Source organism: Anopheles nili, chromosome 2 (assembly GCF_943737925.1).
Source record: "Anopheles nili chromosome 2, idAnoNiliSN_F5_01, whole genome shotgun sequence".
Lineage (NCBI taxonomy): Eukaryota > Metazoa > Arthropoda > Insecta > Diptera > Culicidae > Anopheles > Anopheles nili.
Window position 1 is genome coordinate 33,934,123 of NC_071291.1, and position 15,802 is coordinate 33,949,924.

The window sequence follows — 15,802 nt, forward strand, 5'->3', positions numbered from 1 at the left end:
GGGTGTTCTGGTTGGTCCGCGATCAGGACACGCGGCCTACGCGGTGTGTGAGGTTGTGTGTGTGTGTGTTTCCAACGCCAACTGCCAACAAAACGGGCGCGTATCCTTGCCGGGTTTTGAACAGTGAGTAGGGGTTGTAGTTCTGTGATCCTGTGATCCCTTGCCAAGGGTTGATTTTCGTGGAAAGCTTCGCGTGGTACTTTTGCGCTGAGGTGAGGTGTATCAACCACCCCCACCACGAAGATCCTCGTAAATAGCGCGTGTTTTTGGGGTCCGATCGGGGTGGCGTTTGCTCGGCATTCGATTATTTTGGGGCTGGTGCGATCGAAACACGTGTCCATTTCCGGACCGGGTGCTTCCGAAATTGGCAAATCAACGTCCAAACTCCCATATGGCTCGAGTAGGCGAGTCCCATTTCGCGCGCTCACCCATCCTGCCCTCCCCACCTACCTCCCCACCTACCCCCAAAGGTGCTCCGTCTCGTCGCCCCGGATACGTCGTCTGGAGGAGGCCGCTCGGCTCGTCGGAATCGAAGCGATTTCCACCGCTCACGCCCGTCGAGGGCCGACAGCCTCCACACGGTGGGTCGCCTGCCCACACACTTTTTTCCTCTCCTTCTCTCTCTCTCTCTCACTCGATCTTTTCTTTTTGTTGCTGTTGCTGTTGAATGCTGCCTCAGCCACCTATTGCTGCAACGCGTTTTGAAAAACGCCTACGCGCCTCGATTCTCCAGCTCCGGGGCACAGCAACTCGCGATCGCGGCCCTCCACAAGCAACCCCCTCTCTCTTGCCCTCCCTTCCCTCTTCCTCCCTCGACCAGGAGCAGCTTCTTCTCTCGCCGTCCTCCATTCTACCTCCGTTTGTGGCTTTGATTGCCAGCCTTTTTTTTTTGTTGTTGTATGCTCGCGCGCCCGCACGCGCGTTGACGGCCCAGCGTGGCGACATGCGTACGCGCGATCGCGAGCCGTTAGCGCTTTTTGGTTGGAAATTCCTGTTTTGAGGCCGTTCGGTCGCTCGGATGGGACCGACAGGGCAACGCAGGAACCCATGGCCCCGGTACCTGTTGGACGCGCGAGCCCATCCGTGGATCGTAATGTCGCTCACCCGCTCGTCTGTTGGTGTATTATTTTGCTTCATAAAAATCCCAACCGGGAACCACAAAAGCCCCCCCCCCGGCTTTTGGGAAGGGGAAGCGATCAAGCGCACATTTGGTGGCAATTGGAGACCCCACGAAGCAATTAATAAAAGATGTTCGACTGCCAATGGAGTAGTGCTTGTGTGGGTTTTGAGCTCGCGAAAATAAAGAGAGAAAAAAAAAACACGTACAAAATCAACCGGCGTGCGAAACTCGACGAGCCCACGTGCGTCCATTCGCGTCCCAAGCTCGTTATCCTTCACCGTGGGTTTTTGTGTGTCCTCTGTGTGTTTGTGAATGTGTGTTTGGCGCCGCGGCAGGATTCCCGGTTTTGCTTCGATTGAGTGAAACGTGTGCGCGCACCCGAATTATCACCTGTTACCGTTACCGGGTGTCCTTTCGTTGCAAATTAATTTACGAACGGCTGTGTTAAAGTGTGCATTAAAGTGTGCTTCTTTTTCTTTTGCCCGTTTCTCTCGATTCCCATCTTTCCGCAGCACAGAAAGCGAGCCCGAGTGAGAGAGAGAGAGAGAGAGAGAGAGAGAGAAAAAGGGTGCGAAATGAAATCAACCCTGCCACTGGCAGGGCTGTTGCTGCTGCTGTCCCTGTTTGCACTCATCCAGCAAGTGCACCCGCTGTCCCTTGATCCCGGTAAGTGTCGCATTTAATTAACCGCGAATAATCGATTCCACGATCAGACGCTGCGTAAGACCGGCTATATGGTCGTTTTCCGAATGTGCAGCTCCAACTGGACAACCCGACCAAAGTCTGAGCCGGAATTTCGATTTCTGGGAGGGTGGGTGACAAGATCGCTTAATGGCGATGGATTAATGCTTCATAAATCTTCATACGGTGGGTTCCACATGCGGCCCACACGCGACCCACAGATCGCGCCCACACCACGCAAACAATCGCGTGTACTCGCCATTGCGCGATGGCGGCGGTATTGATTGATTTATTTAAATTAATTTCTTATTTGGGGCGCCAGTGACACACGGGGTGGCCTCCGCGTGACCGGTGGGCCGATGATTTCATTATGCTTCTTTCATTATGCGTGCTTCTTTTTTTGCTCTGTGACCTCCGTTCTGAACAGTTGCATCGGCCGAGCTGGAGGAATACATTAAGGATGATTTCTTGATATCGCTCAGGCATATTAGGTGAGTTGTGAGTCGTGCCGTTACGTTTGATGGCATTCCAAGCTGCTTCGGACCATGCGTTGCCGCTTGTTTATTTGGTATCTATTTTGGTTGCAAATCTTTTCTTTTCTTTTTTTTTCACCGCGCCCCCGCACCCAGACCCCGCAGGAAGTTCCGCATCACCATTGAGGCGCTCTTTATGATCGATTTTCCCGAGTCGAAGAACAAGTTTTCCTTCTATCTCGACCGCAAAAACAAGCGAGGTAAGCCGCCCTCTAATCGAAACCGATAAATCACGCACTCAAAACGAACGCCCCTTCCCCCCTCCCCCCTCCCCCTCAACCCTCTACTCCCAGTGACCATCGACATCAACACCCACTCGAAGGTGTACTCGAAGAATCTGATCCTGAACGATCTGAACGAATCAACAACGATCAAGTCGCTGGCGTTCGCGTTCCACCAGAGCTCGATCACGGTTTACATGAACTGTAAACAGTCGTCCACAGAGGAGCTGGACGTCAATCTCTCGAAGCTGTTCGCCGGTAGCGAGGAACCGACCGTCAAGCTGGTAATTAATCGTTCCCATTCTAATTCATCCCCTAACGCACACGCCACATAATGGCGCACGTGGGTGATGCGTGAGTGCAAAAAGAAAAATCCCTCTTTTGATCCGTAACGCATTCCGCAGTTCCGTGAGCGAAAGTATCCGCTGTTCCTGGACGCCGAGCTGGAGAAGGCCCTGAGCCGGGCCAGCTGTCAGAAGATCCTTCGCCGGAATGGCAATCACGTTCACTCGCGCCAGAAGCAGGCCGTCGAGAAGATGCTGAAGAACAAGGCGCAAGGTAAGCGTGTATGCGAGCTTTTGATCGTTGACCGAATGACGTGACCGCTAGCTGACCTCTAGGCGATGCTATACCTGAGCGCAACAAGAAACGAGACATCCGCAACTGGCACCACACGTCGGAGAAGTACAAGCAGGAATTCTCCACGGATTTTTCGTCCAACCGGGGCGACATTCCCATCATCCATGGTGATTGTGATGGTAAGGACGCATTCGGGTGGGGTCGAGATATTTTGCGATCGTTCGATCGTACCATTGGATCAATCTTAACCTTCTATCCGCCCCTCGTTAGAGAACATCCTTAAGCTGCTGGGAGAGCTGCTGAAGTTGGTCAAAGAGCTAAAGGAGGAAGTGAAGGGACAGCGCCACGAAATCAACTACCTGCGTGGGTTGATCGAGAACTGTGCCGGCTGTCAAACGGCGCAGCCATTGCGAGAGAACTGTCAGTACAGCAATCCGTGCTTCCCAGGTATGACTCAAGAAAGTTCAGGTCTGTCGAATAAAATCGTGGCTTTTCTGATATCCTTCGCTTCCGTTCCGTAGGCGTGCAGTGCTACGACACGTCCACCGGTATGCGATGTGGCCACTGTCCGCGAGGATACGTCGGTGATGGCCGAAACTGTCGCCCGGGTCAGACTTGTGCGGACCAGCCATGCTTTAAGTAAGAACTCGGAAGGTCGATCGTATCGACATGTTGGGACCATTTGAGACTTGAATTTTCGTTTCTTCCACCCCAAAACAGTGGTGTCCAGTGCTATGACACGGTCGAGGGAGCCCAGTGTGGTCCCTGTCCGGCCGGGTACGAGGGCGACGGTAAGCACTGCCGGTTTCGGGACGCCTGCGAAGACAAACCCTGTGCTCCAGGTAGGAAGTAATAAGTCAAAAAAAACCCCTTCAACAGCCATTGCCTTGATTGAACTCCCTTCTTAACCTGATGAGACTGTCGTTCGAAGGAGGCTCCCTAGAACGCATGGGCTATGGCAAGCTTCTCGAAATCGAACCTCTTTACGCATCCAACCAATCATCTTATCATCCCTTACACTATCCACACACCCCACTCGAGTGTACGAGAATGTGCCGTCGTGAATGTAAAGGTGCCCTTCTGCGACGAGGGCGGCACAGTGAATCCAAATAATACTCCATACGTCTTTCCAGCGCGGCCAACTTACAGCATTATATATTGCACTTTATATGGACATTCTTCATTGATTTTATTTTATTTTTTTGTCTTGAATTACTACCTTAATGTTATCCGGTATTCCGCTAAATGTACTTAACCGTAAGCTTTACTACCCACGATATTTACAAAGCCAGACAATAAACCGATCATCGTTCGTGAAGTTTGGTCAGTGGATTGCGCTGTTATTTTACTCGTTTTCGCTAGGCTGGCCCGGCGGGTTAACACAACGACGTTGCATTCTTTCCGAAAACAGACCTAAAGTGACAACACCACACCCGTAAGAGTCGGGTTGGGTTTGCCTGTCACCGATCTTTCCATTAGATCACGTCCTTGCAGAGCGAAAGCCTGTTTTCGAAGTCATCCGGTAGGTGGCCTATGGACGTCTATGTGATCCTCAGAATCCTGGAGCTGATATCGGAAAGAACTCGAGAACTCGGTGGCTCGAGTGGTACGAAGCGTGAATCACAAAAAAAAAGCAACCATTCCCTCCTTTTTAACCATTGACGCAAGCAAATGTGTACCATTCCATTCTTTAAACACGCTCCCTTGAATGTTCCCAACTGAAGGTGTTCACTGCAGTAGGTTAGATCAGCACCCGTTCTTCCGCTGTGGTGCCTGTCCGGCCGGTTTCACCGGCAACGGTACTGCCTGTCACGATCTGGACGAGGTATGTGTGATGCGTGTGCTCCGGTTCCTGGTTCCGGTTGTTCGGTTTCGGTGCCGCATAAGGTTACGTCTCGTCGTCTGAACGACCAACGGTTCTGACCAAGCGCTTCTCTTTCTCTACCACTCGCAAGTGTGACCTCGTGGAGCCGTGTGACGTGCGTGTACGGTGTACCAACACGGCACCAGGCTTCCGGTGTGATCCATGTCCTGGCGGGTTCGCTGGCGTTCACTACGAGGGCTTGACGGCGATGTCCTTCGAAGGGTCGATGCAACGGCAGCGCTGTTCGGATCGTAACGAGTGTGCGGATGGTTCAGCTCGCTGTGGTACAGGCACGGTGTGTCACAACACTGAGGGATCGTACGAGTGTCAATGCAAACCGGGGTTCATCAGAAACTCCTCGCACGAGTGTCTTCCTTCCGATCGGATGTGCATGGATGGGACTATCTGCGACACGAACGCGGTTTGCAAGCACGCTGGCAACAACAAGTACAGGTATTATGTCACAGTTTGAGGATCTTCTACGAGACTTCATGAACTCATGGTTTGTTGACTTCACTCTTCCAAATAGGTGCAAGTGTAAAGTAGGATGGGCAGGTGATGGCTTCTTGTGCGGATCAGATAAGGACCTGGACGGCTGGCCTGATGCTAATCTGCAATGCAACGACGAAAAGTGTCGAGCCGATAACTGCGTCAGCATTCCCAACTCCGGCCAGGAAGATGCCGATCGCGATGGTATTGGTGATGCCTGTGATCCCGATGCGGACAACGATGGAATTCTGAACAACCCGGTAATGAAGATGGCGATCATCGCGAGGAAGATGTTCCAGTTGTTGGTGGGGGTTCCTTCGCTAATTGCTTTCGGTTTGCTTCTTCAACGCAGGATAACTGCCCGTTGGTGCACAATCCTGATCAACTGGATAGCGACGTGGATGGTGGTGATAAGCAGGGAGACGCGTGCGATAACTGTCCCACGGTGTCGAACGTCGATCAGAATGATGTCGATAAGGATGGGTTGGGTGATGCGTGCGATCCGGATATCGACAATGACGGCATCCGCAATGAAGATGACAACTGTCCGAAAGTGAGCAACTTTAACCAGCTGGACACTGACGGTGATCGAATTGGTGACGTGTGTGACAACTGCCCGATGATTCCGAACCCCAATCAGGTAGGTGACCTTTGGTTAATTTAATTCCACGTCTCCAGAAAGAACATTTCGGTCTGATGTTTGTTCTTCCAGCTCGACTCTGACAATGATCTCATCGGTGACGCGTGCGATAGTGATGTCGATCGTGATCGGGATGGTATTCAGGATAGCCGTGACAATTGCCCAAAGTTGGCCAATTCGGACCAGCTCGATTCTGACGGTGATGGACGGGGAGATCTGTGCGACACCGACGCTGATAATGATGGCATTTTGAACCACGAAGACAACTGCCCGATCGTGTTCAACCCCGATCAAACGGACGCAAATAGTAAGTGCTGAAACATGGCTGGCACGTGGCGAAAAAGTTCTGCATTCTATACCGTGAGAGCGTTTTCATCTGCCTTTCAGACGACGGTATCGGCGATATCTGCGAGGAAGATTTCGACTTGGATCTGATACCCAACTATCTCGATAACTGCCCGAACAACTCGAAGATCTTCTCCACCGACTTCCGCACGTACCAGACGGTGGTGCTCGATCCGGAGGGTGATTCTCAGATCGATCCAAACTGGGTGATCTACAACAAGGGCGCTGAAATTGTGCAGACTCAGAACAGCGATCCTGGTCTTGCTGTTGGGTAGGTTTATTGCTTTAGCCTATCGTTACTGGAAGAAACTCACATGATTTGCTCTTATATGCTTCGCTTCACGTCTTCCTCAGCTACGACGCCTTTGGTGGGGTTGACTTCGAGGGCACTTTCTTCGTCGACACGGAAATCGATGACGATTACGTCGGGTTCATCTTCAGCTACCAGGATAACCACAAATTCTACGCGGTGATGTGGAAGAAGAACATCCAGACGTACTGGCAAGCGACACCGTTCCGCGCATCAGCAGAACCAGGCATTCAGCTGAAGCTGATCAACAGCAACACGGGACCGGGTGAGATGCTACGAAACAGCTTGTGGCACACGGGCGACACCAAGGATCAGGTGAAGCTGCTCTGGAAGGATCCTCGCAATGTCGGCTGGTCCGAGCGTACGGCTTACCGCTGGTTACTGCTGCACCGACCCAAGATCGGGTTGATCCGTTTGCGTATTTTCGATGGCGACAAAATGGTGGCCGATTCGGGTAACATCTTCGATTCCACGCTGAAGGGAGGCCGATTGGGCGTGTTCTGTTTCTCGCAGGAGATGATCATCTGGTCGGATCTTGTATACCGTTGCAATGGTAAGTCCGAGCGGGATCAACCACCTTTCGAACGTGATTCCTAACGAATGGTTTCTTTTATAGATAACGTTCCGGAGGCCATTTATCGCGAACTGCCACCACGCTTGCAGCGCGAAGTTCAGGTGGATCATCGATCCTAAATCCTCGATTCAGTTCAACCTCAGCAAAGCTAATCTTAGGTGTACAACTAAATGTAGCCCATAAAATTATATATATACTTCAAAGCTGCTTCGTGCAAACAGTTTCCACCTATTGTACTCCAAATTCTAGCTACCTCAGTTCGTTGTCGCTGAGATTAGTGGTCGGGACGCAGAGCAATAGATCAGGTCTAGAAAAGAGGCGGGCTAGCGTTTTCCCCCAAATACCGATGATGAGATGTTACAATGCGAAAATAAACCCTATACGATAGCAGCCCGGTGGCGTTTGATTTGGTTCCCATGGTGGAAAACTTATCGCAAATCACAAATTGATTTCATAATTCACCCACGGCTCATTTGTACTCGTCCATTTATTTCTCAACAGGTAAACCGGAGTGTTTCTTAGTTACTGAATCACTTAAACTATTTATTGCATCAAGGTGCACGCAACCTTGAGTCGCTGAAGGTAAAATACACCAACTACAAGCTAAACAAACACTGAACACTTTTTCAGCGAGTCACACCTTCACGGTTAAGTGACTGCCACAGCTTTTATCCTGAGTTTTCAGGTGGTTTTTGTGGTGTTTCTTCCGCACATTGTAGATACCATACACCACTGGGTTCATGCAGCTGTTCGTGCTGGCGAACAGGAACAAACCCTTCTGTATACGCTGGTCCACATTTTTGGCCGACTCCTTATCCAGCCAGTACCTGCAACAGTGCGTTTCGAAATGGGTCATTTTATGAGGATTCAAACGAGATGGAGGAGGGCTTAGAAACTCACCACAAGGACATAACATAGTATGGCGTCCAGCAAACAACGAACACTATCACGATGGTTATGGTCATCCGTAGCGTTTTTCTTTTCGCTCTTCCGAGCACGTCTATACTCGAACGACGGAAGCTTTCTGCAAGTGAGACGACGCAAATTTAGTTCCAAAGTTTAGCGAAACACTTCCTCAACACACTGTACAACGGACCTAGGTTTCTGGGATTAGTTTGGCTGAAGATTTCGTAGTATATCGAGCCATAGCAGAACAGAATGACAATCAGTGGAAACGCGTACATGAGACACATTCCCAGCACGTTGTAAATGATTTCATAAATTTCCTCCTCGAAGAAATGGTACGTGACGCACTGCTGGTAGCCGGTGATATTCGGGTGTCCTTCCAGATGGAAGATGAACGACTGCAAACAATCACCAAGCCATCAGAACGAAAACCTTCGTGAGCAACGTCCGTTTACTCACCTGCGGTAAACTGCAGATACCGGACATTATCCAAGCGGCAGTGATCATTAAAAATGCACGATTTTCATGCACCTTCAAAGGTTTCAAAACCGCAAAGTACCTGCCCAAACAGACGCTATGTTAAGATATAATCAAGCCGATAAGGAAGCAACGTCCTACCTGTCAACTGAGATGCAAATTAAGATGAAGCTGGAGAGATACAGTCCAAAGGTGCGGAAGAAAGCCATCACACGGCACATCAAGTCCCCAGCGGTCCATCTGACCGTGTAAGCCCACCCTATCTCTAGTGGCATCATGAGAAAGGTTACCTATGCGAAATGTGACACAAAAACCGTAACAGCAAACGTCGGCACGCGCTTTCGTAGCATAAACCTACCAACAAATCAGCAATGGCCAGATGTGCGAGCATTATGTTGATGCGAGACGAGGCGCGTACCTTCCTTTGCGCAAGGATGCTGAGCACGGTGATGTTGCCGGTAGCCGAAAAAACCATCAGTGTGCTGGAATGCAAGCAAAGGATGGCCAGTGTCACCAGAGATGTCAGAGATCTTTAATCTGGCTGGGCTTACGTGTAGACCATGATGGACAGGATGTGGCCCGAGTTGAAGCGCATATCGATGGGCATCTCGTAGTACTGCTCGCCTGAAGACTCATTCGCGTAGAACGACCAATCGGCGAGATTGCGATGGTCCTCGATACGTTGGTTCGATTTTACGTGCGCCATAATGCTGAGCATGTTGCTGTTGCTGCGCAGTGCCGCGGAAAATGTCACTCTACAGGGTGGCTTTTAAAATAATCTATTTAACTGTGCAGCGTTTCGGCTGCAGGTGGGCGTTTCCTTCGGAACCGCAAAAACTGCTCCACAACACATTCTCACCCAAACCGAATGGAACCACAAATTGACACAAGGTAGTGAGCTTTCAATCTCTTTCGTAACACTTTTCACTCACTGTTTCACTCCGACGGTGATCGACAGGATTGCCGCGGGAAGGAACTGCACATGGTCCCTAGGGGTTAGCTTACGGTATTGGATTGTTTTCTTGGGTTTCTATGCGATCGATCGCACATTTCCGTACGATCCCGATTCCCGTAAAACACTAGAACATGCCACACACACACGAACCATCCGAACGCCGTGAGGATGGCTATTTTTCGCCGCACCAGGTCCGGTACAGTCCGAGGTCGGAATCGTAATACCCACAATCACAATCACGCCCGCACGCAAACACCCGCAGCCCGTTCAACCAAGGCTCCGGCTCATCACGAGCACACGCGAACCGAGAGCCCATCAAGACCCGGACACGGTTCCGATCGTGGCGATCGTGGCGATCGCGGAACTTTGCCGCTTGTTTGTTGTACGACGGTATGAACACTCGCTCACCGCGTGTCACGACAACTCATAGTCCAGATGAGCGTGCTGCAACACATGCACCCGTAGCCTGATGATGAAGCGTACGTAGACTGATCCTTGCGATCGATCGATTAGCGATGATCGCGAGTTCGCTTTGCCCGTCGTTTTTCGTTGTCGCGAGGAATCTTTTTACCGTACAGATACCATCTCTCGATCAGGAGAACGCGAACCAACTAAACTCACCATCTGCGCATCAACGTTCGCAAGCCGGCATGAGACCGTACGGTGGATGAATTTGACCAACACCAAGACGGTTCTTATTATACTACTCCCTGCCGGAAAGTGGCTAGTAGCGCCACAAAGATGCGTCCGAGACCGAAACCAATGCTGTCGCTTCCGTGACCCTGCACAGCAGAGTCGGACTTTTCCCTCACGGCTGGCCTATTCCTACTAGTGTTATGATGGGCCGCGAGATTGATAGGCAAGCGGGATCTAATGCCAGCCAATCAACCGTCCGGTCGGTTTGTGTCACACTAGGTCGTCTTCTCCGGTTATCAATATTCCTACCCCATCCGTGGTTGTGAGTGTTGGGAAACTTACTTAGCAGTACCGCTCGCGTAAACTGGGACACACCGTTTCGTTGGTTCGCTTATTTTGGTTTCGAGTTTCACGCCTCCCAGGGGTTTGTTAATCATGATTTCTTTCGTATCACGGTATACGGTATTGACTAAGGACACACCTTTTCTTATTGCATTCATCGAAGTCCGATTTGGAAACAGAAGAAAAAAACCAGTCGTTTTATTTGCACTTTTCGTCCCAGAAAACAGAAGAAAAAAAAACAAGTCTATAATAGTTTCCTTTACGGTAGTTTGCGGAAAACAGGAGGAAAATGGAAAGGGTTATGGGACAGTACCTAACCTACGCAAAGAGTATAACAATCACCTCCCGGATGCACGCCACCTGTATTGAATATATGTACAGAACCCTACCTCACCTCACCAAACGCGTTTGACTTGGGTATAACTATGCTATAGCGTCACAATTGTAATGGATTTTATTCATTGTTCCTACTTCTGCTCCTATAACAAAAAAAGATGAAACATAAAAAAAACCTCTGACCACTGTATAACGCGGAATTCGTGGTACAACTCACGAACCCCGCCGCCGTCACATCTTTCGTGAAACTTAACATGCTCAATTTTCCCATAACCGAAGAACCGACAGTATGGGTTCTAACAAAAAAAAACAAAATTACCTCAACAGAAAGAGAACAAAAAAACATTCGTAAAATGAAACAAAAATTTGCTAAACTATAAAAAAACGGAGAAAAATTCTACCTTATCAGTAATCTTGCACCGTAAATATCAATATTGCTTCATTTTGTATTTTTTATGCTCCCTTCGCAATTGCATTCCCCCTTTTTTTGTCTAATATTGCACACGCATGCACACACACACACACCAAAACGACACACACTCATACACGCACGCACGCAGGCGCGCGCACGCGAGGATGATGGCAAGGATGATGCCGGTAATTATGCGTTTTCTGGCTCTCGTTTAGTCTCGATTTTCACAATCTCACAACCCTTGCCGGAGTGGTGCATCTCGCTCTGGCAGCAGCTAAGATTGTTGTTGTTGTACATGGCAACATCACTGTCGAGCTGAAGCGCCGTCGAACCGACGCCCGACGTCGGTGCGTGAAAGTATATGTCCGCTATCGTCACAGCGGATTCGGCCGAACTGACCGCGATGTGTCGCGATTGCGCCTGGTGTTCCTGTTGCATGAAATCTGCGGTATCACCGGTACCGGCACCGGCACCTGTAGTTGATTGGCCAACTCTGGAACCATGCAGTTGGTGCCCGTTCAGCGTGTCTGGCGTTTTCCGGTTGCAGTATCCACCTGCACCGTGACTGGGCACCGTGTCCATGGGGGAGATGAGCAAGCCGTCAGCATCGCCGCTGTAACCTGGGCCAGGTCCGAGCGTCGACATTTGTACTAGGGGGTCTTGTGTGTCGTGATCCACGGTCGAACCCATGGAAGACGCCAGTTGCGTCGTATCGCACGAGTCCGAGGGACTATTGTTTGTGTTCATCATGTTCAATGGTGACGTGATCGTGGACGACGTGTCGATGGTGTCGCCTGGAGGACGGTAAAGCAAACAAGCAGAGTTAATAATGCACAACCCCCATCTTGAAGAAGTGATCAACGGGCGAACAATGATCCTCGCTCTGTTCAGTACCTCCGAGCAACATCTCCTGCAGCAAGCTGTCGATGTGTGCCACACCGAACATTTTGGCAAGCTCTATCTGCTGGATCATTTGCCACGTAATCGACTGCAGCACCGGTAGCAACAGCAGTATCTCTCCAAACCGACCTCTGCGAAAGAGCGGGAAAAAACAGAATGTAGAACGATCGAGGGAGTTTTCATGCATCATGCTTACCGCGAGTCGTACAGCTTATCTGATATGTAATCCTCGAGGTTGTTCAGCACCTGATGCCTTAGTGATTTAATCTTGGCGGGTTCGTTCAGTCCTTTTGCACCTGCGATAAAGAGAAGAGGGAGAATTAAAATTACCCACTGCTCGAGCCCAACACATCGGATGCCCCCAAATCCGAAAAACAAAGCAACATACTTGGGTCAAAGAATACCAGCGCCTTTATGCACGCCAGCTCCGAGTCGTCGATCTGTATCTCTTTCATGGCACTCACAAGCTCGTCGATAATGCGCGCCCCAATCCGTGAAATGTCCAAATTAGGCGACATATTGGCATCCGGGCACTGCTTCGTGATGATGCAGTTGTTCCCCAGCAGCAGCATCTCCGGCAAGTGCATCGAACGTCGTGACAACCCCAACAGCAGATGCTCACCAGCGTGGGCCCGCAACAATGCCACCTGATCGTCAAGCTGCAGCTCAGCAAACGCTGGAATCGATTTGGCCCACTCGACCAGTATCAGCAGCTGCTGCTTCATCGAATCGCACACATCGTTGATGCTGGCGAACCGCTTCGAGGACAGATCCGCTTCCTCGCCATCGTTTGACTCGTCCAGGGCGGCACCGAAATGGCGGCTGAAGTTTTCTGCCCGCAGTAGAAACTTCACCGACAGCCCGTTGATGGTGTTCTTATCATCCGTGCTCGGTTTGCGGCAGCTTATGCGGTCCCGCTCGTTCTGGACCGCTGCTCGGTGTCGCCATACCGTGGAACAGAGAGATAGAGAGAGAGAGAGATAGAGGGAAAAAAGCGTTACTATCTCAGTGCCGGGAGATCCGGGAGCAGCCCGCGAGCTGATGATCGCATGCTCGGTGGTGTTCGTGGCCCTTGTGTACCGTACCTTCTTTTTTCATTCCAGCTTTGAAGCATTTCTTTAACCTGCAGTACCGGCACTGGTTCCGCTTGTCTTTGTCCACCACGCAATTGCGCGAGAACCTGCAGCAAAAGGCGCACAAAAAGGACACTATTAGTGGGTTGCGCTCAAGTGCCGACACACATGGTCGAAACGTACCTGCAGGAGTAGGTGTGGTTTTTCCGCACACTTCGGCGGAAAAATCCCTTACAACCATCGCAGGATGCCGCACCGTAGTGTTTTCCGGTGGCACGATCGCAGCAGATAGCGCACACGTTGATTGTGCTGAAGCTGCCACTATCGTTCGGCTGCAGGGGACTCAGACATGATTCATACGCCGTATCGGACGTGTGGCTCGGGCTGTCGTGGCTTTCTGTGGAAAGGGAGCAAGCAAGGAAAAACACGTCAATTTAGATAAAGGAATCATGCGCTTGGCAGTGACTTACCCTTCGTCCTGTCGTTCACCAGCTCGCCGTATTCTAGTCCGGTGTTAGACATTTTGGTAGCAGCATATTGGCTCGCGAGGAGAGGCACACATTCTGTAAGAGGCAAAAACTGCATCATCATTGCCGCACGGAACGAATCATTCGACGATTAAGAGCGATCGCGATCGTCTGCGGGTCTCGCAGAACACTGGGTTGCAACAGTAGCGTCCGTAATAGCACCCTGCTTCCGTCGTCGAATCGGGCTTCGGTAATCGTCGCTGGTTTGCCCACGCCGCGCGGTTTGCTAGTGTTCGTACGCGAATACGTGTGATTCGTGGTGTTCGGGAACGCGCGCGACACGGTGATCGATGGGCTTCGCGCGCGCTTGCGATCACCACTATTGGCACCGGACCAGAACCTTCTCAGCTTGGCTTCAGGCTTGGGAACCGTAACCGGATCGGGATCAATACCGACGTTGATGCGCGATGGCGGAGTTGATCAGCTGCACGCCGGACTCGAAACTATACTGCGCGATTACACGACCCCGGTGCGTGTGTTTTTCTCGCGCAGCGCGCGCGCGTTCGCTCTCTTTCTCTATACGGTACGAGACGTGCCTACAATCTAGTGGAACTCTTTCGTCCTCATCTGTGGCTCGCGGTCGAGAAGTGACCGTTCTTTAAGCCCTCCCGATTGGGGTCTTATCTCTTATCTATTGCTGCTTTTCGGAGCGCCAGTCGGGCTCGGGTTACGCTTTTATAATTGGTCAATTTTACCCCCGCATCTCGTGGCGCTGGTTCGAGATTGCGAGATGGAAAGGGTGAGGGTGCCAAATTTATCCTTTATGTAATGCAATGCATTTTGCGTCCACACGCCACATTCATCTCCTGTTTTTTTTTGTTTGTTTTTCGTTTGTGTCAACCAACTAACTAGCCACCTAAACGGTACACAGATAACGACTTGAAATCTACCCAAAAACAAGATTCGCGCAAATGCTTTTTTTTTTCGCGAACAGACGTCATCTTGTAGTCGGGAGTCTCTTGTCGGAGTCTCCGTGACACGACGTTTACGTCTGTACAAACAAAAACCCGGTGGGCAGAACCAACCGGTGCAGCTCTCGGCAACCATTTGCGTGCTGAATGTGAAGGAGCTACGCAACAACCGCACACTTTTTTTTATATCTTTGTTCAATTGAAAAGACAATCAAGAACGTGATCTTAGCTGGACGGCTCTCAACGCCTGGCCATCTTGTCAGCGCGATTTCCTAGCAATCGCCTGCTGTTGTCAGCGTCATCATCATCATCATCATCGTCGGATGTCTGGATGGTGTGTGCTGCACGTCCCACACCACATCTCTGACTCCATTTGATTCATTGGAAAATTGCGTATGATGGTGGTTGGGTGGGGCGTGAAACAGTGCATAAATTAACTGACCGCTTGCGGAAGAGAGCGAGAGAGAGAGAGTGAACTGCGTTAGGGACGTTTTTGCTGTTGCATTTGAATCCAGGGCCCTAGAAGCCTTCCGAGGTGCCGTCTTAATGTTTCAGGGAAGTCGACGAACACACACACACTCACACAGGGGTCGTGTATTTTATGCCACTCAACAACACACGTTCCACAACTCAAGCTTGTGACTCGCACCGCCAGCTAAGAAGGTGGAATTAAACCCGCTTAAGCCACCCATCCTTTTGGTAGCAATGACCGTGGGGTGGGTGCCTGGCCCGCTGCCTATCGATAATTATCGACAACGACAGGCGATATCGCGACACTCCGGTATCAACAAAAAAAGAAAATGACCATGGCTTTATCTGAGCTCGGGTGCGAGCGAGCCGTGCTCGAGAGGGTTGCAAAATAAACCACGATCGTTTGAGGCATTTTTCCGAGGATCGACGGCCTAATCGACGGGCTAAAAGAATATTCGGGGAAAAAAATAAATTTCAACCACCCGACGGTGCCGAATGGC

General features: G+C 50.7%; 3 protein-coding genes across 3 annotated transcripts; 1 reads left to right on the forward strand and 2 right to left on the reverse strand.

Annotated features, from left to right (window-relative positions):
* Positions 1–1,695: 1,695 nt before the first annotated feature.
* LOC128732211 (cartilage oligomeric matrix protein) lies at positions 1,696–7,729 on the forward strand. Its single transcript, XM_053825382.1, has 17 exons — positions 1,696–1,786; positions 2,229–2,292; positions 2,431–2,534; positions 2,628–2,839; positions 2,960–3,113; positions 3,176–3,313; positions 3,405–3,581; positions 3,656–3,773; positions 3,855–3,976; positions 4,859–4,959; positions 5,090–5,451; positions 5,528–5,747; positions 5,840–6,127; positions 6,200–6,434; positions 6,515–6,743; positions 6,827–7,335; positions 7,399–7,729. The coding sequence occupies exons 1-17, from the start codon at positions 1,696–1,698 to the stop codon at positions 7,473–7,475; spliced, it is 3,201 nt and encodes a 1,066-aa protein (XP_053681357.1). The 3' UTR covers positions 7,476–7,729.
* Positions 7,730–7,990: 261 nt separating this feature from the next.
* On the reverse strand, positions 7,991–9,457 carry LOC128732214 (adipokinetic hormone/corazonin-related peptide receptor variant I). The gene is made up of 7 exons (XM_053825384.1): positions 9,291–9,457; positions 9,098–9,221; positions 8,881–9,029; positions 8,722–8,821; positions 8,453–8,660; positions 8,257–8,380; positions 7,991–8,183 (listed from the first exon to the last, which is right to left on the reverse strand). The coding sequence occupies exons 1-7, from the start codon at positions 9,455–9,457 to the stop codon at positions 7,991–7,993; spliced, it is 1,065 nt and encodes a 354-aa protein (XP_053681359.1).
* Positions 9,458–10,827: 1,370 nt separating this feature from the next.
* LOC128732212 (hepatocyte nuclear factor 4-gamma) lies at positions 10,828–13,984 on the reverse strand. The gene is made up of 7 exons (XM_053825383.1): positions 13,860–13,984; positions 13,577–13,786; positions 13,406–13,500; positions 12,709–13,251; positions 12,517–12,616; positions 12,315–12,451; positions 10,828–12,214 (listed from the first exon to the last, which is right to left on the reverse strand). Exons 1-7 carry the CDS (start codon positions 13,982–13,984, stop codon positions 11,610–11,612), a joined length of 1,815 nt encoding a protein of 604 aa, XP_053681358.1. The 3' UTR covers positions 10,828–11,609.
* Between the last annotated feature and the right edge of the window lie 1,818 nt (positions 13,985–15,802).